General features: G+C 40.2%; 2 protein-coding genes across 4 annotated transcripts in view; both read right to left on the bottom strand.

Annotated features, from left to right (window-relative positions):
- LOC128011361 (carcinoembryonic antigen-related cell adhesion molecule 5) overlaps positions 1 to 8,454 on the bottom strand; it is a 40,707-nt gene extending 32,253 nt beyond the window's left edge. The window contains exon 1 of the mRNA XM_052593679.1: positions 8,375 to 8,454. The gene's annotated coding sequence lies outside the window, so the exon portion shown is untranslated. The remainder of the gene's footprint in view (positions 1 to 8,374) is intronic.
- LOC128011359 (carcinoembryonic antigen-related cell adhesion molecule 5-like) lies at positions 487 to 26,402 on the bottom strand. Of its 3 annotated transcripts, XM_052593676.1 has the most exons (10): positions 25,996 to 26,402; positions 25,080 to 25,382; positions 6,564 to 6,887; positions 4,095 to 4,400; positions 3,718 to 4,014; positions 3,456 to 3,563; positions 3,303 to 3,343; positions 2,931 to 2,990; positions 2,789 to 2,839; positions 487 to 1,392 (listed from the first exon to the last, which is right to left on the bottom strand). In XM_052593676.1, the coding sequence occupies exons 1-10, from the start codon at positions 26,225 to 26,227 to the stop codon at positions 1,354 to 1,356; spliced, it is 1,761 nt and encodes a 586-aa protein (XP_052449636.1). In that variant the 5' UTR covers positions 26,228 to 26,402; the 3' UTR covers positions 487 to 1,353. The 3 variants fall into 3 exon arrangements, with proteins under 3 accessions (XP_052449636.1, XP_052449638.1, XP_052449637.1); XM_052593678.1 differs by lacking the exons at positions 2,789 to 2,839; positions 2,931 to 2,990; positions 3,303 to 3,343; ... (2 more) ...; positions 4,095 to 4,400; positions 6,564 to 6,887 and adding exons at positions 20,932 to 20,975; positions 21,092 to 21,184; positions 21,339 to 21,635; positions 21,716 to 22,021; positions 24,202 to 24,525 and having other exon boundaries at positions 489 to 1,392; positions 25,996 to 26,394; XM_052593677.1 differs by lacking the exons at positions 487 to 1,392; positions 2,789 to 2,839; positions 2,931 to 2,990; ... (3 more) ...; positions 4,095 to 4,400; positions 6,564 to 6,887 and adding exons at positions 20,588 to 20,838; positions 20,932 to 20,975; positions 21,092 to 21,184; ... (1 more) ...; positions 21,716 to 22,021; positions 24,202 to 24,525 and having other exon boundaries at positions 25,996 to 26,393.
- Positions 26,403 to 27,417: the final 1,015 nt, after the last annotated feature.

Below are 27,417 nucleotides of genomic sequence, written 5' to 3'. Positions count from 1 at the left end.
CTACCCAAGATGTATATAGTCTAGTAATATCTTTATGATATAAGTTCCCATGTTATTAGTAGCAATTTATATATGGTATTATAAACAATGTAGGCTACTTAGTATATTATAGCCTAAGGTTTGTATATAGGGTAGTTTTTTATATATACAACTTTAATAAACAAGCTATGTACAAAAAAATATGTGTGTATATTTTTATGTTACTTTTGTAAGTACATGACTATCTTTTATATTTCGTTATATAAACATGCACTGATGTGTTTTTAGAATAAATATAGGATACCACATCAGATATCTATTGGCTTATCTATGGCATAATATGTCGAAAAATCTGTTACACATAGACTACAATAACACACAGATAGGGCCTATATGGAATCTTGTTATAAAATGACAATGTTTCATATATGGATATAAGTGTACAGTTGTACAGTGTAATTTATTTGTGAAAATAAATATTTCTATTCTCTGCATCCCTCTGTTTTTTATTTCAGTTCGGAAGATAACTGAGCCTTTAAATCTAACTTGTATCTGTTTTATGAGGCATAAATAGTCCTCACTTTAGATGAGCTCACAAAAATAGTTAACTGACAAACTGGTAAATGTTTTATAGCTACCTAAATTAATCATGAATTAGAGTAGGAATAAGTGTTAATAAAGCCTTTATTAACACACTGAGTACTTGTTACTATATGCCTGAATAATAAGATGTATAAATGTACATTCAAATAGTTTATTAATCACTTACTTACACTGTCCAAATGAGCTCTTGAACCACTGACAACAGAGATATTATAATGCTTAATTTAGAAATTATATATTGATCATTAATTATGAAACTATGTATTAAGCTTGTTATATACATGCTTATTAATGAAGAATAAAGCATTTATAGCTGTGTTTATAAACTGCTTTTAAATATTTAAAAAAAATTCTGCTATTAAAAACAATAATAGCAAAACCACAATAAAAACCATAAACAACATATAAAAATTCAAACATTCAAAATATCAATAAAAACTATAATAGTATCTTATTCATGCAAATATATAACTGAATAAACATTACTAAAATGTCTTCACAATGCAATTTTACATGGTCATGAAGACACAATTTAGTAATTACCAAGTACGGTTAAGAATTAGAAAATATAATTCATTTATTATACAGCTAGAGTAAGTGGGAGTGAAAATGATAGAAAATGTGTACAGACAAAGGGAAAGTTTAAGAGAAACTATTTTTTGCCACAGAAAATAAAACGTTGCTGGTCACTGTGTGTGTTGAAAATGTGTGTGTTTTTATCTTTCTGCACACTCTTCAGTGTTTGTGTCCATCTGCGAGGATGTTTTGTCTCTAAGATGAAGTGTAGACTACAGTTGTGTACGTGTCATCCTGCAGAGATCACACACACAAACACACACACACACACACACACACACACACACACACACATGTTAAACTCTCTCACTCGTGATCAGTGTTGGGTATAGTTACTTTGGAAAGTAGTTAGTTAGGTTACAACGTTACCATCAATTAAAAGTAATCAGTTATGATACAGCGTTACCTATTCATAAAAGTAACGCGTTAGAGTACTCATGCGTTACCAAAAATTAAAAGCCGTTTGCACTGGCTCACACATGACAGACACAGCCCCCGGCCCCTTTAAATGCACCTAAAAGTCGTGACTCCCGACAATGAATAACGTCAGTCATCCGACTTAATTAACACTGCAGGATAACAATAACAGGAAAGACAGTCAGCAATAGGCTATTCCACATGGCGTTTTATTTTTTTTATTATCACAGAACATATTATTAATCAAAATTCGCACCTACCCAGCCCGGGTAGCCTAGGCTACTGTATATTATGAGCACCACAAGATAACTCCTGATTTTTCTTTAACTTTAAATAATGCAGTTATCAAAGTACAAGTATGCTTACTTGTAAACACAACCTTAAACAGGCTTGCAGATTTAAATCCATTTTAAAATGATGAACAACCAGCCAGCCAATGATCTAAAAGAAATTAACAGCTGCCTGTCAAACAAAAATGATAACAAACCGACCGAATTAAATCCTTCACTGCCACACAGGCAAATGACAAATCGCTTAATAGCCGAACTAATTATTAATAAAGTGTCACTCACAGTCACAAGCCTAAATTCGCTTTAACACAGTCCTCTTACATTTACTCTTCAAAGTAGTGATTACAACGTAGCGTTACATTTGAGGTAGAATTTTTGGCGGTCGACAGAAGCTTTTCACCAAAGCAGAGTGTGCATTTTACCGTTATGTTCTTTTCTTTTTCGTTGACAAATTGAAAATAATGTGCGTACTTCCATAAACCAAACGCTGTCCTCTCTGCTATCTTGCCGGGAGTTCGAAAAAAAAAAAAAAACCCACACACACACACAGGGTCAGGCGCAGGGCACAGACGCATCACAGCCATTGACTTTACGATCACAGAGCTTCGGCTCCGCTGATACATCCGCAGGTGGCACAGTAGACCTAGGACTACTGTCTGACAAAAAGCAGGCTGCAGTAGGGATTTTCCTTTCCTTAAAATAACGGATTACTTTTTTTAAAAAAATAACGAAGTTACTGATTACTTACGCACGAAACTAACGCGTTAAGTTACAAATTTCAGGAAAAAAGTAATTAGAGTACTCTAACGCGTTACTTTGTAACGCGTTACCCACAACACTGCTCGTGATATGGTTATGGTTGCATCTAAGCAGAAGCTTTCAAATCAAACAGTGTTAAAATTATAAAAAAAACGAGAAATTACCTGAGTAGATCTGCTCATGTCTGCCATAGTCGAATAAACAACCTCTTCTTCCTACAGACAAACACACACACACATGCTACAATTACATATTTCTTCAGATGAACTGGTTTTTATAAACAGATGCCCAAAATTAAACACTAACCTTTTTGCAAGGTCTTTTTTTCCCTTTAATTTGTGTAACGCTGGAGTAAGTCACGTCATCCTAAAAGACAACGAGTTGTTCACCAGTTGTAACATGCAAAAGAAAATACTGCAGCTACACGTGCATCAGTCTTTATGTTATGTTTGATCTCATTAATGGACAGCTACATGTGTAGCTCTCAAAAAGCTACTTTTATGAAGGAAACATAAATGCATGCAACAAATAACTTCTATGCATGCAGATGTTTGCACAGACGCAGACCTCAGTGGATTGTATGCTCTTGTTCAGTGCATGAGTCACAGAAATACACAAGCTGGAAAAATGTATTTCATTCATGAATAGTGTATTATAATCTGATTATGAACAGTTCACCTCATCATTTGATCTCTGGATCTCTCTGCGTCCTCCTTTAGCTGTAAGAATATAATGATTTCAGTTAAACACAAACTTCTAGTTTTGCTTTTCTTCAGTGTTTTTTAGTCATAGTGCACAGTTCAAGATTGTTGGTCGTGTGTGTGTTCAAACCTCTTTGGTTAAATCTCCGGTAGATGCATCCAGCCGCCAGCAGCAGCATCAGACAGATCAGAAATATCAGATAGTACAGATAATCAAGAGGATTTATAACAGCAGAATCTGAGAACACAAGGAAAAAATTCAGTTCACGATCACGAATGTCCTCATTTATGTTAACAGCATTGTCTCAATGTAACACTGTCAAGCTCAAAGAGAGTCATGTATCACTGAAATCATTTCAGTCTCATTTGAAACTAATCTGAGGTGTTTTCACCTGTAAGAGTGAGATTGACGTGTCTGGATTGTTTGCCGTTGACTGAGCACACATACAGTCCTCGGTCAGTCTCGGTCAGGTTTGAGATGCGTAAGGAGAGATTATGAGGAGAATCTCTGATGGTCTGGAATCGTCCGTTGATCTCCTCAGCGTCTGAAACCAGCGTCTCATTCACAGCTGCTCGCTTCCATTCAAAGTGCTCCGGTCTGGTTTTGGGATCTTCACAGGAACATGGAAGAATCACGGATCCTCCTGGATGGGAGCTCTTGGTGATGTGATGTTTGGATAAAACACAGCCTGCAGGACGACGGAGAGACTCAAGAAACACTGACTAAAACACACTGAACTTGAATCATTGAGTTGATTAAGAGTTTCACCTTTAACGATGAGTCTGGTGTCAGCGGATGTTTTGTTGTTAACTGTGCATCTGTAAGTGCCCTGGTCATCTTCGGTCAGGTTGGAGATCAACAGAGACAGATTTGATGGAGTCGTCTTGTGAAACGTGTGGACTCTGTCTTTATACCGCAGAGTTTGACTGGACACTTCAGTCCCACTGGACTCTACATAGGTCCATCTGAAGTGCTTAGGTTTGGTCTTTGGGTCTTTACATGAGCAGGACAGAAGCACAGAGTCACCCGTGTACTTGGCTTTAGGTTCCCGCTCAGTCTCTGGCAGTGTGCATCCTGTGAACAGTGTGAAACCTTTGTGTTACGGATACTTTTCTTTTGCAGGACACACTGAAGTACTGAATTCAGACAGATGGAGGAATATTTTGCAGGATGGATGAGTAGTTTAACCCTTTTAACCATTTAGATATTCTACACATGGAACTTTGGTCTGAAAACCTGCAATAGTGCAAATTACATCGTAACCTAACGACAAAAATATGTTCAAACAATGTTTTGCTAATCATTAATCAATTATCATTAAAATGTTATTTCTGACAGTTCTTTGAACAATCCAGTTTTTGGGGATTTTTTTTTTTGGGGGGGGGGGGGGTAACACCTTAAAATAAAACACACAAAAACAAAATCTACTTTGAGTGTAAACTAAATGAGCCGATGCTCATTGGCACACAATTATTATTATTACATCCAGCTGCAGCTGATCACAGCGTGAGTATAAGGAGGCAGCAGGTGCAATGCATCCCAGGTTTTCACTTCGGAGCCGAGCGACAACAATGTTCTGCTCCATACAGTGTCTTCAAGTGACTACGAGTTCAGTGCGCTCATGGAAGCTTCTGGTGTTAGTCTCCTCTGGCACCTCCGATCCAGCTGAGCAGCCAACAGAACACGCTGGGCCCTCTTCAAAGAGCGTACAACTGGTATCCTGCTGGACTAATTCAGATGACCAGATGTCGATCACTGCATCGGAGGGAGATATCATTACAAGGTCCTGCCCTTCAGGCTGTCCCTGTCTCCTTGTTTCTTCACGAAAGCCACAGATGCAGATCTTGTTCCCTTCAGATAAAAGGGTGTTCGCATAATCAACTGTCTTGACAAATGGCTTATACTAGCACAGACTCGAGATCAGTTGTGCGAGCACAGGGACCTAATGCTCCGGCACCTCAACCTGTCAGGTCTTCGGGTCAACTGGGAAAAGAGCAAACTCTTCCCAATGCAGAGGATCTATTTTCTTGGTATGGAATTGCATTCAGTTGAAGAGACAGCACGCCTCAAAGAGGAACATGCGTGGGTTGGTGTTGACCTGCTTGAATTTGTTCAAGGGCAGGACGGCGGTTACACTGAAACTATTTCAGAGGCTCCTGGGGCATATGGCAGCTGCAGCATTACATCGCATCATACGGCATTTACATCATATGCTTTTGCATATGAGACCGCTTCAGTACTGGCTTCATGGCCTAGTCCAGAGGTGGGTGTGGAAGCATGGCACTCACCGGGTCATGCTGTGGTGTACACGGAGGCCTCCACCACCGGCTGGGGGTCACTTCCAACGGGCACGCAGGGTCGGATGTATGGACAGGCCCCCATATGCACTGGCACACAAGTTGTTTGCAGTAAGCTTTGGCTTGGACTATCTCAAAGAGTGCTTAAAAGACAAGCATGTGCTGGTCCAAATGCACAACACAGCTAACCGTTGCGTACATCAAATGACAAGATGAGATCTCTTACTGCCAGCTGTTTTACTCTCTGACCAAGGGAACATTCAGGTGACACAGCTGGCCTGCACAAGTATGTGTTTCCCCCAGTGGGCCTGACACTGTGCAAGGTCGAGGGTAGACGAGGAGCAGGTCTTGCTTGTTTCTCCGTATTGACCCACACGGACATGGTCCCCCGAACTAGTGTTTCTCACAGCAGCTCCGCCCTGGTGGATTCCTCTGAGGAAGAATCTACTAACTGAGAGACAGGGTACCCTATGGCAGCCACATCCAGACCTTGAAGAAACTTCATGTCTGGTCCGTGGGCGGGACGCAGAGGTTCTAGTTGACCTACCCCTTCACCTATCCCAATTGGTCAGTCAATGATGTGACGATGAGAGGGACCGACTGAAAGGGAACGTCTTGGTTATGTATGGTATGCAATGCACCTGCTGCTTTTTTATACTCGCGCTGTGATCATCTGCAGCTCGATGCAATAATTCCAAGCCAATGTGCATTGGCTCATTTAGTTTAAACTCGAAGTACACTGGTCTATCAAACTGATATCCCAATTCATCGGTCATCTGATGTTACGTATGTAACCGAGAGGTTACTTTAACAAAAAAAAGAAAGAAAAAGAAATAAAAATGATAATAGTAGCTCAATGATATTAAACTAATTCTAACTTAATACAAAAACAAATTATTTAAAGCAAAATTATTTGAATGCCTTACACCTTAAACCTTACCTTTAACAGTGAGTGTGAAGCTCTTGTGTTGATTCTCTTTACTCCAGCAGGAATACAGTCCTTCATCTTCCTCAGTCAGGTTAGAGATCAGCAGAGAGAGGTTTCCTGACTTTATATCAAACATCTGAAATCTGCCCTGATAGAGTCGACTGAGTTCAGCAGAGTTAATGTTCTGGTTTATTTCTCTGGAGTTTGGTAATTTCCATCTGAACTCTGAATCTGGTTCATGACGGGCGCTACATTTGACCAAACAGGACAGAAGCACAGATTCCCCTGAATATCTGCTGATCTCCACTGATCCTTCATTCCCTGATAAAGAACAACCTGCAGAAACAAAATCAGAAATATTTTGTAATAAAACCTTAGGCCTTTTCTAATAATTTATAATTATAAACCCTATAAAATAAATGTTTTATGTAAAATATTATTTTCTTAAATACTCTGTTTTGTAAGGTATCTCACACTTTCCCAGTTGACTGACTGTAAGAATTAAAAAACTTTTTTGTATTACAAGTTTTCTGAAATGTTATATTTAAATATGCAAATGAAGCATTATCTAATTAACTATATATATATATATATATATATATATATATATATACACACACACACACAAACACACACACAAACACACACACAAACACACACACAAACAAATTTATATTCCTGCTGGAGAAATGGATTGGAGTTGAAATCTACTCACAAATAGATAAAGTACAATAAAATCAACACTTAGAAGAAACACTTTTTTAATGTTTTCTCTCCATTCGTTTGAAACAACACTTATGAAAAGCCAAATAACCCAAAATCTCAAAAGTGAGCAATAAAAGTTTGTGAGGACTCGTCTTAAGTGTCTTATGTTTTGGTTTTTATTATTATGAAATCTAACATTACTCACCTTCAACATATAGATAAACATAGCGCTCTTTGTCCGTCTCTGTTGTTTTACACAAGTACATTCCTGCGTCGTCTACATTGAGTCGAGTGATGGACAGCGAGAGATTCCCCTGAATCTGAACTCTGTCTTTGTATCGCTGACCCTTAATAGCGTCCAGAGGAGACACTGAGTAATGAAGAGTGTGGGTCTGAGAATCACCAATCCACCACTGGACTTCAGTGAGATGTGAGTTTATATCCCTGCAGGGCAGCAGCACAGACTCTCCTGGAGAACACGTGATGAATGGTAACAATACTGCACAGCCTACAAAAACACAAAACATCTGCTGAAACATCTGTATTTCTCTGTGCAAATATGATCATCATCTCGTTTTTTACAGAACAAATATCTGAATATTCTTAAATCACAAATGTCAATGTGTGCTCTAAATGTAAATGTCTAATGCTGTGTTTGTACTCAGAAGTTGGAAATACAGTATTGGACATGATTCTGTGTTATCTGCAAACTGCCACTTTTTATGTGTTTTTAATCAAGTGGTTTTGCAACGGATTGTTTTCTGGCCTGTATCCTGGAACACAATTAGTTGTGTCTGAAAATACGACTTTCAACTGATCTCCATTCATTTTTAATACATTTTACATGAAAACAGCTTAAGTGGAAATATGGATCGAAAAGTGCTGTTGTTAATCTGTACTTTTGTCTTGTATTCCAGTGCAAATTATGCAATTACAAAAGGAGTAAAAATACTTAAAAAAGGGCTTTTTTTGTGAAACGGATCAAAATGAAATGAGTTTATGATTAAAACAAGAGCATATTTCAATTGTTTAACAGTTCAACAATCTACTTGCATACATAAATATAACTCAAATTGTCACCGACAATAAGTCTCTCTCGTTCTGTTGATCAGTCGTACCTGTTGTGAACTGAAGTCCAGAGAAGAGCAGAACAACACACAAGCACATCACGTCTGAAGCCATGTCTCTCCGTCTCTTCTTCCTCTGAAGGACAGTTGATGTTTCATCTCTAAGAAAAGAAGAAGTAAAAGAGATATTTATATTAATTCCATCACCACATCCTGAGAAGCTGTGGCTCTCTGTTAAAATGCTGACCGGAGAAAGAGGCAGTGCACATAGAACAGGATACATACACTCAGAAACAGCTTTTCAGACAAACATCTTCTTTATTTGTCAAAAATGCCCCAAAAATATTACAGCGCTTGTTTGTAGAGCTGCACAATTTGGCCAAACATTTTGTTTTTATATATCAATATAACTAACAATAAGTACATTGATTATCATTACTAAATAAACACATTAAACAAAATAAGAAAGTACTACTGTAATAACAATATTTGACTATAATATACAAAACTGAACACAAAAATGCCAAAAATCTTTGTTGGATAACAGGTTTGTAAAGAATCTCAAACATGCAAAACTAAATCACATGTGTGCTATGTGGAAAATTAATGAATTGCACAGACTTATTATTTTGTAGCACGTATGTATTTTGAATGCACTGTACTGTAAGTTGCTTTGTATAAAATTATCTTTAAAAAATGTACTTTTAAATGTAAATGCATAATTTAAGTCAGAAATATGGGATCAATGTACAACTGAGTAGCAAACGGTGCCATTGTTTTTGCAAATGTATCATCTTGAAACATACCATTAATCTAAAATAAAGCAAAACGAATTAGAGCTGTAATCGGGCCTTAAAAGTTAGGCCCGACAGGACCCGAGCCCGATAAGTACATTTTGATTGACAGCTTTTTTAAAGCCCGAACCCGTTTACAGCCCGACATTATTCAAATGTGCGCACGCACACAGCTCTTTTGCCTTTTGCCAACAATGAGCAATTTATTCATGTTTTAACATAATTTACTCATAACTAACGTAGACTAGACCACTTGGAAGTTGAAATAAAGAAATAAAATAAGTCCTCTGTGACATCGTAACATCTCAGCATTCTAGACATAGGCTCATTCAACCTATAAATAAACCAAAGCACCAATAAAAACGAGTCATTTAAAAAATAAATTAAATTAAGATACATTTTAAATTAAGATGGGTATTTTGGCAATAACGAAATTAAGATAAAGGCTCCGCCGGATTTGCTTTATTTAATAAAAGAATAATGCCAACATTAGCGTAAATACTCTGTCAACATTATGCATTTAAGACTCAATGAATATTTAGTTATCATTTGAAAAACCTTTACTCACAGAGATTAGGCTTGGTCTACATGTTTTTGTGGAGGAAAATGAATGAATCCACTGTAGATGTCTTCAGCGCGTTCCTGCGCTCACTGATGGTGCGTCATTATTCACTCATTATTCTCATTATAGACATGGTCAAAACTTTTCCACACCTCAGAGTTTGCTTTAGTTGCTGGTGCAACCAAAACGTAATCACCAGAGGCAAGCTTTCGTTACACCTGCTCAGCATTCATTTTCGCATCTTTCTCGCGCTAATCGAAACACATCACATGACCGCTCGTTCACCTCGCAAACCGGAGCGCAAGCCCGAGCCCGGCCCGAGCCCGCGTAAGATGATAGAAATTACCCGACCGGGTTCGGGCAAAGATCTTCAACTCCAAAACGAATAGCTTGCTTCTTGTTTCTTCAGAGAATCCACAAACTGATTAAGTAAATGAAGTACAAGGGCTCCTAAAGCAGGAGTGTATGAGTCCCTCTAGTGGCCAACAGATGAAACCTTTATTTTGTTCCTCTAGAGTTAGATATGATTATGCACCTTTAATACAAGCTTTCGATAGTGTGACAGAATTACTTCTCCGTCGGGTCACTGTCATTGTTTGGTGCCACTGTTTTCGTTTTTAACCTGTACAGGTGTGGACACACTTACCTTGATGACGTCACTTCCTGTCATGTGATCATCCCAGGTATTTAGGATACGTGTCAGATATACGCAGAAGAGTGGGTAAATTCTCTGCATCTCACTTCTAGAGTGTTTGAAGAACAGAAACAGTGCTGTATTTATTTAGTCTAAACCAGTGATTAATTTGTAAATTGCGAGGTCCGGGAACAAAGCGGGGTAACGGATCCGGATGTGATTACAGGAGGAAGAGGTAACGGAACACTCGCGCAGACACATTGCTGGACCAGTTTAAATGATTTTAAGAGCGTGGAAATGCATGGGAATGCCATGCGATTTTAAAACAACAATTTCCAGGACTAAAAACTTTTTGAAAAAGTTGTTGAATTTTATTTTTCAAATCTCTGTGTAAAAGAGTTATATTTAATCAGGACCTAAATTTCTGGGTGTAGCTATATCGCATGGTTTTAATAATTCTCGGAGCTTTCAAGTTTCTAATGAGGGAAATTCCTGCATTAATTTAACATAGATTTGAATTATAAAATAAATCAACACAAACTATTAGATTAAATCTGTCATTCGAACCCAGTCTTCGAACTCTCTCGGAGCACGCTTTTCATTAGCGATGCGCTAATATCATAATAGATCAATTTTCATATACTGGCGGTCCATTTACCCAAAACCAAAACAAAACCACATCGGTTCAGTTCACATGCAGACGTATAGCCCAAATCAACCAGACCACGGCAGATCTCGCTCTGACTCAGAAACTCAGAGATGTCACTGTGTCACAGTGCATGAAGACCCTCATGTTTATTCCACTCACGAGCCTTCTGAAAATCCACTGCAGAAAAAAAAACTCAAAATCATTTCATATATTATGGAAATCACCTGTTAATTGCATTATTGCAACATTATTGTCTGTACTAAAGCGACCGCGCTGCAATACAAGACTCACATTTCGATCGTGACAGCTGACAGAACTGTCACTTGACTAATCAGGTAATTGTTGCATTATCACAAAAATGTATAATTGGAACACCTTTTAAGTATTTTAAGTCATTTGGTACTCGCGCGCTCCTGTGTTCTGATTGGTCAACTAACATAGTTTTGATTGGTTGTTCCGCACACAACTTCACTCTAAACAATGCATTAGCATCTTTTTGGGGTGAATTGTGTCTTATTCCTCTCACCGCGAAGCAAAAGTAAAATAAAAAACTTGAACAGTCTCGCTGCTTTTTCTTCTGTGTGTGTGTATTCAAGCCGCGCGCTTCAGTTTGAATCTGAATAGCGCGTTCAGCGCGGGGGCGTGGTTACATTAGATATAATGAAGGGAGACGTGAAAAACAGACATCGCGTTGTTTTCATATGGATTACATTATCACAGAATATCTGTTAGCAGCACTTGTTACACTTCATTTTAATGACGTGTTTGTAAATTAAGATCATCAGCTCAGACAAAGACTGCAGACAGCACACATACCGATAAGAGGCTAGGGAGAAAACAAACACATAACTTCATTATCATACTTCGCGTTGTGATTCGGAGATGCTCGTTGGTCTAAATAAAGTTGGTAATGAACCCTCTTTTATGGCCAAACGCTTTGAAAATCCCCCTGTACCGAGATTAGAAAAGCAGTCATCAGTGAAATGTTGTGAACACAACAAAAGGGATTTGTTGTACTGCTCTGGTATTGTGGTAAAAATGAATTTTAGCCATTGGTTCTTCTGATCTTCATTCTTTGGCAGTGAAAATAAAACAAACTTGCCTTTACAATTAAAAACACACTGTCTCCTCGACATGATGCTATCACACCAAACAGAGCATCTCTGTGTGTGTGTGTGGGGGGGGGGGGGGGGGGCAGGTCAGAGTTTTGTTTCTCCCAAGACGGTAGGCGGAGATTATTATGCAAAGTGCTCCTAGTGACGTACATAGAGATGGGCAAAAGATTTGAAATCTATAACGACTCGTTTCAGCGATTCAGAGTCGACTGCTTACTTTAAAAGCCAATAACTTTATAAATCGTGTACTTTTTGGTTTAATTACTTTGCACATTGTTTACACTGATGGACAGCTACATCATACACTGTAATACAGGTAATTTTTGATTTCCCATCTGTGTGGCTCTTTAAGCACTTGCACAGCAGGATATTTAAAACGTACAAAAGTATTTTGGCTAGATGGCAATAAATCTACTTCTCCAGTCTTCAAGCACACACAAAACAATAGCCTAAACAGACATAGTGTTTGAGTAAATAAAATGCTACTATTCAAACAGTTATTTGTTTACCCTTGCTTTGTGGATAAGCGGAGATCTGTGACGGCTGGTGAAAAGACAGTCCGGAAACAAATGCGAGTTAACAGGATTTAATGAGATGCTGAGAATGATACAAAGACACACAAAGATGATGAGGCGATAACACTCCAAGGAGACGGTGGAAGGTGAGAAATCCAGCTGGTAGTGGAGTGTAGGTGAGGAGTCCGGGTCTTGACGGCGTGAGGCAGCAGGAAAGAGTGGCACAGGAACTGCGGGGAACAGAGCCGAAGGTAAGTGTCTGTGGCTGAGTGATCGTGCGGAGAGTGGATGAGGTTCTAGGGAAAACACAGACATCCAAAACGCAAACTAACACAGAAGCCAGACGGGGGTAACACAACGACATGAAACAACGATCTCACAAACACAAGACGTGAGACAAGCCATTATATAGGAGATGAGTAATGAGTGGCAGCTGTTGCTGATACAATTAACGGAGACGCCCACAACTAATCAGTGCAGACGCAGAACACACAGAATTCACCACAAAGTGAAAACAACCCGAGATCACGGTTTACCAACCGTGACAGTACCCCCCCTCTAAGAACTCCTCCTGGAGTTCCCAGAAGGGCCTACCTGCTGATTGAATTCATCAATAAGGGAGTGATCCAATATGTCCCTAGCAGGTACCCAACTCCTCTCCTCCGGACCGTAACCTTCCCAGTCCACCAGATACTGGAATCCTCGTCCCCTCTCTCTCGAGTCCAGAATACGATTAACCGAATATGCTGGTTCCCCTTCTACGAGACGCGGCGGCGGGGGAACCGGAGTAGGCGGATTAATACGTGCATAAAACACGGGTTTAATTTTGGACACATGAAAGGCGGGGTGTATCCTCTTGTACGCAGGAGGTAGTTTGAGGCGGACTGTCACAGGACTAATGATCTTGGTGATAGTGAACGGGCCGATAAATTTGGGAGCTAATTTGTTCGAAACGGATCGCAATGGAATGTTACTGGTAGAAAGCCACACTTTTTGACCCACGACGTAGACGGGAGGCTTTGACCGGTGGCGATCGGCCTTGGCCTTAGTGCGCTCCCTCACCCGGAGCAGAGTCTCACGGGCTCTGGTCCAGGTGCGGTGGCACATCTGGACAAACGCGTGAGCGGAGGGGACCGCGACTTCAGACTCCAGACTGGGAAAAGCTGGTGGCTGGTACCCTACACTACACTGGAACGGAGAGAGGCCCGTAGCTGACACTGGCAATGAATTGTGGGCGTACTCCACCATAGAGAGTTGTTGACTCCAGGAAGAAGGATTCTTGGAGACCAAACATCTCAACGTCCTCTCTAAATCTTGGTTGGCTCGCTCAGACTGTCCGTTGCTTTGGGGATGATAACCCGACGACAAGCTGACTGACGCTCCTAATAACTTGCAAAATTCCTTCCAAAATTTGGATATAAACTGGGATCCCCTGTCTGAGACCACGTCTACCAGGAGGCCATGGAGCCGAAAGACGTGATCTAAAACAGTAACCGCTGTCTCCTTGTCTGTCGGTAATTTGGGCAAGGGAATGAAATGTGCCGCCTTCGAGAACCGGTCCACTACAGTCAAAACGACTGTCATGCCATTAGAGGGCGGGAGGGCGGTAACAAAATCTAGAGCGATATGGGACCAGGGTCTCGAAGGGACAGACAGCGGTTGAAGGAGCCCATCAGGAGGTCGGTTAGATGACTTACCACTGGCACAAACGGAGCAAGCCAAAACAAAATCGCGGACGTCGCGAGCCATACGTGGCCACCAGAATCGTTGTCTAACCAACCCATTAGTTCTACTTATCCCTGGATGACAAGCCATGTTGGAACAATGGCCCCACCAGACAACTTCGGACCTTAACTCCTTCGGCACAAATAAGCGGTTCGGTGGGCAACCGGACGGAGGCGTTACCCCTTCTAAGGCCGTCTTGACCTTCGACTCGACCTCCCATACGAGTGCTGAGACAACTAATCTCTCAGGCAAAATACACTCAGGAGTAACGGGACGGGCGGAGGGATCAAAAAGACGTGACAAAGAATCAGGTTTTACGTTCTTGGAACCCGGGCGGTACGATAGGGTAAAATCAAAACGACCGAAAAAAAGTGCCCACCGAGCCTGCCTGGAATTGAGTCTTTTAGCAGTTCTAATGTATTCTAAATTCTTATGATCGGTCCAAACAATAAAGGGAACCCCTGAACCCTCTAACCAGTGGCGCCACTCCTCCAACGCTAATTTGACCGCCAACAACTCTCTATTGCCAATGTCATAATTACGTTCGGCAGGAGATAATCGATGAGAGAAAAACGCGCAAGGGTGGACCTTATCGTCTGAAGCAGCACGTTGGGACAACACTGCTCCTACCCCCACCTCTGATGCGTCAACCTCCACCACGAACTGCCGTGTGGGATCAGGGGCGACAAGGATGGGAGCCGAAACAAAGCGGCTCTTTAGGTTAGAAAACGCAGTTTCAGCTGCGTCAGACCACCTGAACGGAGTATTGGGGGAGGTCAAGGCTGTCAGAGGTGAGGCTAGTTGGCTGTAATTACGAATAAAACGCCGATAGAAATTGGCGAACCCCAGAAACCGCTGTAGGGCCTTACGGGAATCTGGAGATGGCCAATCTATCACAGCCTTTACCTTGTCAGGGTCCATTCGTATTCCCTCAGACGACACGATAAACCCTAGGAAGGGGACAGACTGTGCATGGAATACGCACTTCTCCGCCTTGACAAAAAGCCCATTCTCTAGTAACCTCTGGAGCACTCGTCTGACATGTTGAACATGTTCCTGGAGAGATGAAGAAAAAATCAGTATGTCATCCAGGTAAATATATATAAACTGATCTACCATATCTCTCAACACATCATTCACGAGTGCTTGGAAAACCCCGGGCGAGTTGGAGAGCCCGAATGGCATAACCAAATATTCAAAGTGCCCTCTAGGGGTATTAAAGGCAGTTTTCCATTCATCCCCCTTCCTGATGCGGACCAAATGATAAGCGTTACGTAAATCCAATTTTGTGAATACCGATGCTCCCTGCAACCTCTTGAAAGCTGAAGACATGAGTGGTAATGGATAAGTATTCTTAATAGTAATGTTGTTCAGCTCCTGGTAATCAATACAAGGTCGCAGAGAACCATCCTTCTTACCCACAAAAAAGAACCCCGCCCCCGCTGGAGATGAGGAAGGACGGATGAACCCAGAGTCTAGGGAATCAGAAATGTATTTCTCCATGGCCTCCCTCTCAGGAATAGAAAGAGAGTATAACTTGCCTTTAGGCGGAGATTTACCTGACACTGAGTCTATGGCACAGTCATAGGGACGATGCGGAGGAAGAGAAGCAGCCCGGGACTTACTGAACACTTCCTTGGACAACCAGGGGTGACCTAAAACAATGGGAGCAACAGGGGAGTCCATGAGAAAAAAGGATATGGTTTCTTGATGATTGCCGGATGTGATGAGTGTGAAGGGTTCAGTATGGTGGGTGACGGGAGGCAGTTCCTGGCCGTTGAGTGCGGTGACATGGATGGGGAGAGACACAGGAAGGACAGGAATGTTCAGGTGATGTGCAAGTGAAGAATCCATGAAGTTACCTTCGGCTCCGGAGTCCAGAAGGGCGTGACACTCGTGATGTTGATTTCTCCACCGCAGTTTCACCGGAAGGAGGGTCGATGATGTAACTGAGGACTTCTCAGCGGAGATCCCACCTGATTGTAGCCTCAGGTTTACTACCGGGCTGGGTCCTTTAACCGGGCATGAGTAGATGTTATGATCAGAGTCTCCACAGTATAAACATAGTCCTTGGGACATCCGCCGTTCCCTCTCCCTCCGGGACAGCCGAGCTCAACCCACCTGCATGGGCTCGTGATCGTCGACAGAGCCGACCGTGTTCTCTCGACTCAAGCGCCCCCTACCAGGAGAGAATGGAGGTCTGGAAGGACTGTGTTGGCGGCCCAGGCGATTAAACCTGGCCTCCACCCGCAATGCCAGGTCGATGAGTTCGTTGAGGGTAGGTGGCAGCTCGAGGAGGTAGATCTCCTGCTGCACACGGTCGGATAACCCATGCAGGAATCTATCCCACTGCGCCGCCTCGTTCCACTGGCACGCGGCCGCCAGGGTACGGAACTCGATGGAATATTCTGTGACCGATGAATGTCCTTGACGGAGTTCCGAGAGGCGATGGGCGGCCTCCCTGCCGGTCGCGGCCCGGTCGAAAACTCTCTTCATCTCGTCAGAAAGGAGGTGGAACGAGGCACAGCACGGATGTTGATTTTCCCACACCGCCGTTCCCCATAAGGCAGCCTTGCCCGATAATAGTGTGAGCATGAACGCTACCTTGGATTCTTCGGTGGCGAAAGTGCGGGGCTGCAGGGCAAAATGCATAGAGCACTTGTTAAGGGCGCAGATAGGTGCAGTGGGAGACGTGAGCTGATGGATCTGCTGGGTGAGCTTGGACACCTGTGCCACTAGCGTTTGGACCGCGCGTCTGGTGTTCGAGATGCTCTCCTGCTGCTGATCCATTCTCTTGGGGAAGTCGTGGCCTAATGGTTAGAGGGTTGGACTCCCAATCGAAGGGTTGTGGGTTCTAGTCTCGGGCCGGACGGAATTGTGGGTGGGGGGAGTGCATGAACAGCTCTCTCTCCACCTTCAATACCACGACTTAGGTGCCCTTGAGCAAGGCATCGAACCCCCAACTGCTCCCCGGGCGCCGCAGCATAAATGGCTGCCCACTGCTCCGGGTGTGTGCTCACAGTGTGTGTGTGTGTGTTCACTGCTCTGTGTGTGTGCATTTCGGATGGGTTAAATGCAGAGCACAAATTCTGAGTATGGGTCACCATACTTGGCTGAATGTCACTTCACTTTCACTTTCACTTTCACTTTCTTGACGCTATGGTGCAGGAAATCGGTGAAGGTGTTGGTGCTCGCTGCTTCCATGTTAGGTGAGATCGTTCTGTGACGGCTGGTGAAAAGACAGTCCGGAAACAAATGCGAGTTAACAGTATTTAATGAGATGCTGAGAATGATACAAAGACACACAAAGACGATGAGGCGATAACACTCCAAGGAGACGGTGGAAGGTGAGAAATCCAGCTGGTAGTGGAGTGTAGGTGAGGAGTCCGGGTCTTGACGGCGTGAGGCAGCAGGAAAGAGTGGCACAGGAACTGCGGGGAACAGAGCCGAAGGTAAGTGTCCGTGGCTGAGTGATCGTGCGGAGAGTGGATGAGGTTCTAGGGAAAACACAGACATCCAAAACGCAAACTAACACAGAAGCCAGACGGGGGTAACACAACGACATGAAACAACGATCTCACAAACACAAGACGTGAGACAAGCCATTATATAGGAGATGAGTAATGAGTGGCAGCTGTTGCTGATACAATTAACGGAGACGCCCACAACTAATCAGTGCAGAACACTAAGCAGAACACACAGAATTCACCACAAAGTGAAAACAACCCGAGATCACGGTTTACCAACCGTGACAAGATCTGTCTCCTCCAGGCTGTGCGCGCGCGTCAATCTGAGTGGAGGCGCATGAAGTGACTAGGTTTCGCAAGAGCTTGAGGATCCAATGGCGTTACGAAGTTTTACAAACTCATTTAAATACTTATCATTGGTTAAATATTTCGAATACCCTGTGTTTTAAAATAATAATAACGAATTATAATAGAGATATTCATTTTGGATAATTTTAACATTTTAAATAAACATTTTCCTATTATATTTTGCCTCCAGCTTCAAGTGATGAATACTGTCATCCTGTTCTGAAATAATTTATATATTCAGAAGCTAATCCGCAGATGGCACTCTCTTCACACGGAAACAATAACCGTATTTTCAACCAATACAGCTGATACTTTTAGACTCACCTTCATGAACTCACAAACACATGATATTTATTGTTTACTTGAGTTTTACCTCACTTTTGAACTTATAAAGTTGTGAGAGAAAAATGCGCGCTTTGTTTATTCCTCGCAAAAAAAAAGGCGCGCAGCGAAACTCTGCTCCAACGGTCTTTTTGAACTCGATTAAAAAAAATAATAAATATAAACAACAAAACATTTTAATATTAATCATGTTATAAAATACTTTAAAACACTTACTATTAAAACACATCAATCTGGAGATATTTCCTTGTCTAAAATATTTGTTGTCAAATAGGCTTAGGCTATTTATATCCACGAAAATGAAAAATGTGAAATATTTATGTACATACGTAAATATGGAGAGAAGAAGATATAATAATTAATATACAATAGGCTACCCAAGAAGTATATAGTCTAGTAATATCTTTATGATACAAGTTCCCATGTTATTAGTAGCAATTTATATATGGTATTATAAACAATGTAGGCTACTTAGTATATTATAGCCTAAGGTTTGTATATAGGGTAGTTTTTTATATATACAACTTTAATAAACAAGCTATGTACAAAATAATATGTGTGTATATTTTTATGTTACTTTTCTAAATACATGACTATCTTTTATATTTCGTTATATAAACATGCACTGATGTGTTTTTAGAATAAATATAGGATACCACATCAGATATCTATTGGCTTATCTATGGCATAATATGTCGAAAAATCTGTTACACATAGACTACAATAACACACAGATAGGGCCTATATGGAATCTTGTTATAAAATGACAATGTTTCATATATGGATATTAGTGTACAGTTGTACAGTGTAATTTATTTGTGAAAATAAATATTTCTATTCTCTGCATCCCTCTGTGTTTTTTATTTCATTTTTTTTTTCGATTCGGAAGATAACTGAGCCTTTAAATCTAACTTGTATCTGTTTTATGAGGCATAAATAGTCCTCACTTTAGATGAGCTCACAAAAATAGTTAACTGACAAACTGGTAAATGTTTTATAGCTACCTAAATTAATCATGAATTAGAGTAGGAATAAGTGTTAATAAAGCCTTTATTAACACACTAAGTACTTGTTACTATATGCCTGAATAATAAGATGTATAAATGTACATTCAAATAGTTTATTAATCACTTACTTACACTGTCCAAATGATCTCTTGAACCACTGGCAACGGAGATATTATAATGCTTAATTTAGAAATGATAAATTGATCATTAATTATGAAACTATGTATTAAGCTTGTTATATACATGCTTATTAATGAAGAATAAAGCATTTATAGCTGTGTTTATAAACTGCTTACTAATGTCTATTAATGTTGGTACAATGCTTTATAAATGATGAATTAACTATTTACTGATGCTTAACTAATGATTCATAGCTTGCAGTTATTATAAAGTGTTACTGGTTGTATTTGATATATTTTTAAACTGTATTCATCTGTATTATGTCTACTGTTAGTGTATAGTGTTATTTGTATGCACCAAGGGTTTGAAAGTTACACAATTTCGATTCTCTGTATGTATGTATGTACTGTACATGTGGAAGAATTGACAATAAAACAGACTTGACTTGACAATGCTTAATTATATTAGTTTAATACCAAATACTACAACAAAATGACATTTTAAAAATAATTTTTCGGTTTATCTTTTCATTACGATTATATATTATATACTTCTATATTATATGCAATATAATCAGCTAAAAATAAAAACATATTTTACAAAAAAGTAAATTTCAACAATCAAAATGTGAAAAACCTACATTATAACTTATTTTATTTCAGAGAGAAATAAAATAGCATTTATCATTTTCATTTAGCTATACTGAAGTACCAAAACAACTAAAACTAATAACTAATAAATATTTAAAAATATATTTATTTTAGATATTTAAAAAAATACTGCTATTAATAACAATAATAGCAAAACCACAAGAAAAACCATAAACAACATATAAAAATTCAAACATTCAAAATATCAATAAAAACTATAATAGTATCTTATTCATGCAAATATATAACTGAATAAACATTACTAAAATGTCTTCACAATGCAACTTTACATGGTCATGAAGACACAATTTAGTAATTACCAAGTACGGTTAAAAATTTGAAAATATAATTCATTTATTATACAGCTAGAGTAAGTGGGAGTAAAAATGATAGAAAATGTGTATAGACAAAGGGAAAGTTTAAGAGAAACTATTTTTTGCCACAGAAAATAAAACGTTGTTGGTCACTGTTTGTGTTGAAAATATGTGTGTTTTTATCTTTCTGCACACTCTTCAGTATTTGTGTCCATCTGCGAGGATGTTTTGTCTCTAAGATGAACTGTAGACTACAGTTGTGTACGTGTCATCCTGCAGAGATCACACACACACACACACACACACACACATGTTAAACTCTCTCACTCATGATATGGTTATACATATGTTCAATGAATAGTTTACCTCATCGCTCTGGATCAGTCGGCTTCCTCTCCTTTGTTTCCTTGCTGTAAAATAAGAACAACTCCAGATATTTATTCTAGGTTTGCTTCATCTTGAACAGCCATCAGTGCAATCTAAAGCACATCTGATGTTTCTCACAGTCCAGTGTGTGTGTTCAAACCTCTTTGGTTAAATCTCCGGTAGATGCATCCAGTCGCCAGCAGCAGCATCAGACAGATCAGAAATATCAGATAGTACTGATAATCGAGAGGATCTGAGAACACACGGAAAAAAATTCAGTTCACGATCACGAATGTCCTCATTTATGTTAACAGCATTGTCTCAATGTAACACTGTCAAGCTCAAAGAGAGTCATGTATCACTGAAATCATTTCAGTCTCATCTGAACTAATCTGAGGTGTTTTCACCTGTAAGAGCGAGATTGACGTGTCTGGATTGTTTGCCGTTGACTGAGCACACATACAGTCCTCGGTCAGTCTCGGTCAGGTTTGAGATGCGTAAGAAGAGATTATGAGGAGAATCTCTGATGGTCTGGAATCGTCCGTTGATCTCCTCAGCGTCTGAAACCAGCGTCTCATTCACAGCTGCTCGCTTCCATTCAAAGTGCTCCGGTCTGGTTTTGGGATCTTCACAGGAACATGGAAGAATCACGGATCCTCCTGGATGGGAGCTCTTGGTGATGTGATGTTTGGATAAAACACAGCCTGCAGGACGACGGAGAGACTCAAGAAACACTGACTAAAACACACTGAACTTGAATCATTGAGTTGATTAAGAGTTTCACCTTTAACGATGAGTCTGGTGTCAGCGGATGTTTTGTTGTTAACTGTGCATCTGTAAGTGCCCTGGTCATCTTCAGTCAGGTTGGAGATCAACAGAGACAGATTTGATGGAGTCGTCTTGTGAAACGTGTGGACTCTGTCTTTATACCGCAGAGTTTGACTGGACACTTCAGTCCCACTGGACTCTACATGGGTCCATCTGAAGTGCTTAGGATTGGTGTTTGGGTCTTTACATGAGCAGGACAGAAACACAGAGTCACCCGTGTACTTGGTTTTAGGTTCCCGCTCAGTCTCTGACAGTGTGCATCCTGTGAACAGTGTGAAACCTTTGTGTTACGGATACTTTTCTTTTGCAGGACACACTGAAGTACTGAATTCAGACAGATGGAGGAATATTTTGAAGGATGGATGAATAGTTTAACCCTTTTAACCATTTAGATATTCTACACATGGAACTTTGGTCTGAAAACCTGCAATAGTGCAAATTACATCGTAACCTAACGACAAAAATATGTTCAAACAATGTTTTGCTAATCATTAATTAATTATCATAAAAATCTTATTTCTGACAGTTCTTTGAACAATCCAGTTTTTTGGGATTTTTTTTTTTTGGGGGGGGGGGGGGTAACACCTTAAAATAAAACACACAAAAACAAAATCTACTTTGAGTGTAAACTAAATGAGCCAATGCTCATTGGCACACAATTATTATTATTACATCCAGCTGCAGCTGATCACAGCGTGAGTATAAGGAGGCAGCAGGTGCAATGCATCCCAGGTTTTCACTTCGGAGCCGAGCGACAACAATGTTCTGCTCCATACAGTGTCTTCAAGTGACTACGAGTTCAGTGCGCTCATGGAAGCTTCTGGTGTTAGTCTCCTCTGGCACCTCCGATCCAGCTGAGCAGCCAACAGAACACGCTGGGCCCTCTTCAAAGAGCGTACAACTGGTATCCTGCTGGACTAATTCAGATGACCAGATGTTGATCACTGCATCGGAGGGAGATATCATTACAAGGTCCTGCCCTTCAGGCTGTCCCTGTCTCCTCGTTTCTTCACGAAAGCCACAGATGTAGATCTTGTTCCCTTCAGATAAAAGGGTGTTCGCATAATCAACTGTCTTGACAAATGGCTTATACTAGCACAGACTCGAGATCAGTTGTGCGAGCACAGGGACCTAGTGCTCCGGCACCTCTACCTGTCAGGTCTTCGGGTCAACTGGGAAAAGAGCAAACTCTTCCCAATGCAGAGGATCTATTTTCTTGGTATGGAATTGCATTCAGTTGAAGAGACAGCACGCCTCAAAGAGGAACATGCGTGGGTTGGTGTTGACCTGCTTGAATTTGTTCAAGGGCAGGACGGCGGTCACACTGAAACTATTTCAGAGGCTCCTGTGGCATATGGCAGCTGCAGCATTACATCGCATCATACGGCATTTACATCACATGCTTTTGCATATGAGACCACTTCAGTACTGGCTTCATGGCCTAGTCCAGAGGTGGGTGTGGAAGCATGGCACTCACCGGGTCGTGCTGTGGTGTACACGGAGGCCTCCACCACCGGCTGGGGGGTCACTTCCAACGGGCACGCAGGGTCGGATGTATGGACAGGCCCCCATATGCACTGGCACACAAGTTGTTTGCAGTAAGCTTTGGCTTGGACTATCTCAAAGAGTGCTTAAAAGACAAGCATGTGCTGGTCCAAATGGACAACACAGCTAACCGTTGCGTACATCAAATGACAAGATGAGATCTCTTACTGCCAGCTGTTTTACTCTCTGACCAAGGGAACATTCAGGTGACACAGCTGGCCTGCACAAGGATGTGTTTCCCCCAGTGGGCCTGACACTGTGCAAGGTCGAGGGTAGACGAGGAGCAGGTCTTGCTTGTTTCTCCGTATTGACCCACACGGACATGGTTCCCCGAACTAGTGTTTCTCACAGCAGCTCCGCCCTGGTGGATTCCTCTGAGGAAGAATCTACTAACTGAGAGACAGGGTACCCTATGGCAGCCACATCCAGACCTTGAAGAAACTTCATGTCTGGTCCGTGGGCGGGACGCAGAGGTTCTAGTTGACCTACCCCTTCACCTATCCCAATTGGTCAGTCAATGATGTGACGATGAGAGGGACCGACTGAAAGGGAACGTCTTGGTTATGTATGGTATGCAATGCACCTGCTGCTTTTTTATACTCGCGCTGTGATCATCTGCAGCTCGATGCAATAATTCCAAGCCAATGTGCATTGGCTCATTTAGTTTAAACTCGAAGTATACTGGTCTATCAAACTGATATCCCAATTCATCGGTCATCTGATGTTACATATGTAACCGAGAGGTTACTTTAACAAAAAAAAAAAGAAAAAGAAATAAAAATGATAATAGTAGCTCAATGATATTAAACTAATTCTAACTTAATACAAAAACAAATTATGCACAGCATCTTGTTGCAAGCAAAATTATTTGAATGCAATAATTAATTATTTCTTTACCTTTAACAGTGAGTCTGAAGCTCTTGTGTTGATTCTCTTTACTCCAGCAGGAATACAGTCCTTCATCTTCCTCAGTCAGGTTAGAGATCAGCAGAGAGAGGTTTCCTGACTTTATATCAAACATCTGAAATCTGCCCTGATAGAGTCGACTGAGTTCAGCAGAGTTAATGTTCAGGTTTATTTCTCTGGAGTTTGGTAATTTCCATCTGAACTCTGAATCCGGTTCATGACGGACGCTACATTTGACCAAACAGGACAGAAACACAGATTCCCCTGAATATCTGCTGATCTCCACTGATCCTTCATTCCCTGATAAAGAACAACCTGCAGACACAAATCAGAAATATTTTGTTACTAAAACCTTAGGCCTTTTCTAATAATTTATAATTATAAACCCTATAAAATAAATGTTTTATGTAAAATATTATTTTCTTAAATACTCTGTTTTGTAAGGTATCTCACACTTTCCCAGTTGACTGACAGTAAGAATTAAAAAACTTTTTTGTATTACAAGTTTTCTGAAATGTTATATTTAAATATGCAAATGAAGCATTATCTAATTAACTATATATATATATATATATATATATACACACACACACACAAACACACACACAAACACACACACAAACACACATATAATCCTGCTGGAGAAATGGATTGGAGTTGAAATCTACTCACAAATAGATAAAGTACAATAAAATCAACACTTAGAAGAAGAAACACTTTTTTAATGTTTTCTCTCCATTCGTTTGAAACAACACTTAAGAAAAGCCAAATAACCCAAAATCTCAAAAGTGACCAATAAAAGTTTGTGAGGTCTCGTCTTAAGTGTCTTATGTTTGGTTTGTATTATTATGAAATTGAACATTCCTCACCTTCAACATATAGATAAACATTGCTCATTTTGTCAGTCCCTGTTGTTTTACACAAGTACATTCCTGCGTCGTCTACATTGAGTCGAGTGATGGACAGCGAGAGATTCCCCTGAATCTGAACTCTGTCTTTGTATCGCTGACCCTTAATAGCGTCCAGAGGAGACACTGAGTACTGAGGAGTGAGGGTCTGAGAATCACCAATCCACCACTGGACTTCAGTGAGATGTGAGTTTATATCCCTGCAGGGCAGCAGCACAGACTCTCCTGGAGAACACGTGATGTATGATAACTGTACTGCACAGCCTACAAAAACACAAAACATCTGCTGAAACATCTGTATTTCTCTGTGCAAATATGATCATCATCTCGTTTTTTACAGAACAAATATCTGAATATTCTTAAATCACAAATGTCAATGTGTGCTCTAAATGTAAATGTCTAATGCTGTGTTTGTACTCAGACGTTGAAAATACAGTATTTGTGGACATGATTCGGTGTTATCTGCAAACTGCCACTTTTTATGTGTTTTTAATCAAGTGGTATTGCAACGGATTGTTTTCTGGCCTGTATCCTGGAACACAATTAGTTGTGTCTGAAAATACGACTTTCAACTGATCTCCATTCATTTTTAATACATTTTACATGAAAACAGCTTAAGTGGAATTATGGATCAAAAAGTGCTGTTGTTAATCTGTACTTTTGTCTTGTATTCCAGTGCAAATTATGCAATTACAAAAGGAGTAAAAATACTTAAAAAAGGGTTTTTTTTGTGAAACTGATCAAAATTAAATAAGTTTATGATTAAAACAAGAGCATATTTCAATTGTTTAACAGTTCAACAATCTACTTGCATACATAAATATAACTCAAATTGTCACTGACAATAAGTCTCTCTCGTTCTGTTGATCAGTCGTACCTGTTGTGAACTGAAGTCCAGAGAAGAGCAGAACAACACACAAGCACATCACGTCTGAAGCCATGTCTCTCCGTCTCTTCTTCCTCTGAAGGACAGTTGATGTTTCATCTCTAAAAAAAGAAGAAGTAAAAGAGATATTTATATTAATTCCATCACCACATCCTGAGAAGCTGTGGCTCTCTGTTAAAATGCTGACCGGAGAAAGAGGCAGTGCACATAGAACAGGATACATACACTCAGAAACAGCTTTTCAGACAAACATTTTCTTTATTTGTCAAAAATGCCCAAAAAATATTACAGCGCTTGTTTGTAGAGCTGCACAATTTGGCCAAACATTTTGTTTTTATATATCAATATAACTAACAATAAGTACATTGATTATCATTACTAAATAAACACATTAAACAAAATAGGAAAGTACTACTGTAATAACAATATTTGACTATAATATACAAAACTGAAAACAAAAATGCCAAAAATCTTTGTTGGATATCAGGTTTGTAAAGAAGCTCAAACATGCAAAACTAAATCACATGTGTGCTATGTGGAAAATTAATTAATTGCACGGACTTATTATTTTGTAGCACGTGTGTATTTTGAATGCACTGTAATGTAAGTTGCTTTGTATAAAATTATCTTTTAAAAATGTACTTTTAAATTTAAATGCATCATTTAAGTCAGAAATATGGGATCAATGTACATCTGAGTAGCAAACGGTGCCATTGTTTTTGCAAATGTATCATAATCTTGAAACACACCATTAATCTAAAATAAAGCAAAACGAATAGCTTGCTTCTTGTTTCTTCAGAGAATCCACAAACTGATTTCATGGAGCTGTTAAATGAAGTACAAAGGTCTCCTAAAGCAGGAGTGTATGAGTCCCTCTAGTGGCCAACAGATGAAACCTTTATTTTGTTCCTAGAGTTAGATATGATTATGCACCTTTAATACAAGCTTTCAATAGTGTGACAGAATTACTTCAGCGTGTTTTTTTCATGATCTATCTCTAGAATGACTGCGATCAATGTGTGTTTAGGTCTGATTTTCTCTCCATTGGGTCATATCATTGTTTGGTGCCACTGTTTTCGTTTTTAACTTGTACAGGTGTGGAGACACTCACATTGATGACGTCACTTCCTGTCATGTGATAATCCCAGGTATTTAGGATACGTGTCAGATATATGCAGAAGAGTGGGTAAATTCTCTGCATCTCACTTCTAGAGTGTTTGAAGAACAGAAACAGTGCTGTATTTATTTAGTCTAAACCAGTGCTTAATTTGTAAATTGCGAGGTCCGGGAACAAAGCGGGGTAACGGATCCGGATGTGATTACAGGAGGAAGAGGTAACGGAACACTCGCGCAGACACATTGCTGGACCAGTTTAAGTGATTTTAAGAGTGTGGAAATGCATGGGAATGCCAT

Source organism: Carassius gibelio, chromosome B23 (assembly GCF_023724105.1).
Source record: "Carassius gibelio isolate Cgi1373 ecotype wild population from Czech Republic chromosome B23, carGib1.2-hapl.c, whole genome shotgun sequence".
Taxonomy (NCBI): Eukaryota; Metazoa; Chordata; class Actinopteri; order Cypriniformes; family Cyprinidae; genus Carassius; species Carassius gibelio.
This window is presented reverse-complemented; position numbering and strand designations above follow the sequence as displayed.

Coding starts and splice junctions, on each gene's coding strand:
- LOC128011359 (XM_052593676.1), bottom strand. CDS start 26,227: ATGTATCCTGTTCTATGTGCACTGCCTCTTTCTCCGGTCAGCATTTTA. Junction 2,991..3,302: donor TCCAGAGATCAAATGATGAG/GTGAACTGTTCA, acceptor GTTGTCTTTTAG/GATGACGTGACTTACTCCAG. Junction 1,393..2,788: donor ACATGAGCAGATCTACTCAG/GTAATTTCTCGT, acceptor TGATCTCTGCAG/GATGACACGTACACAACTGT.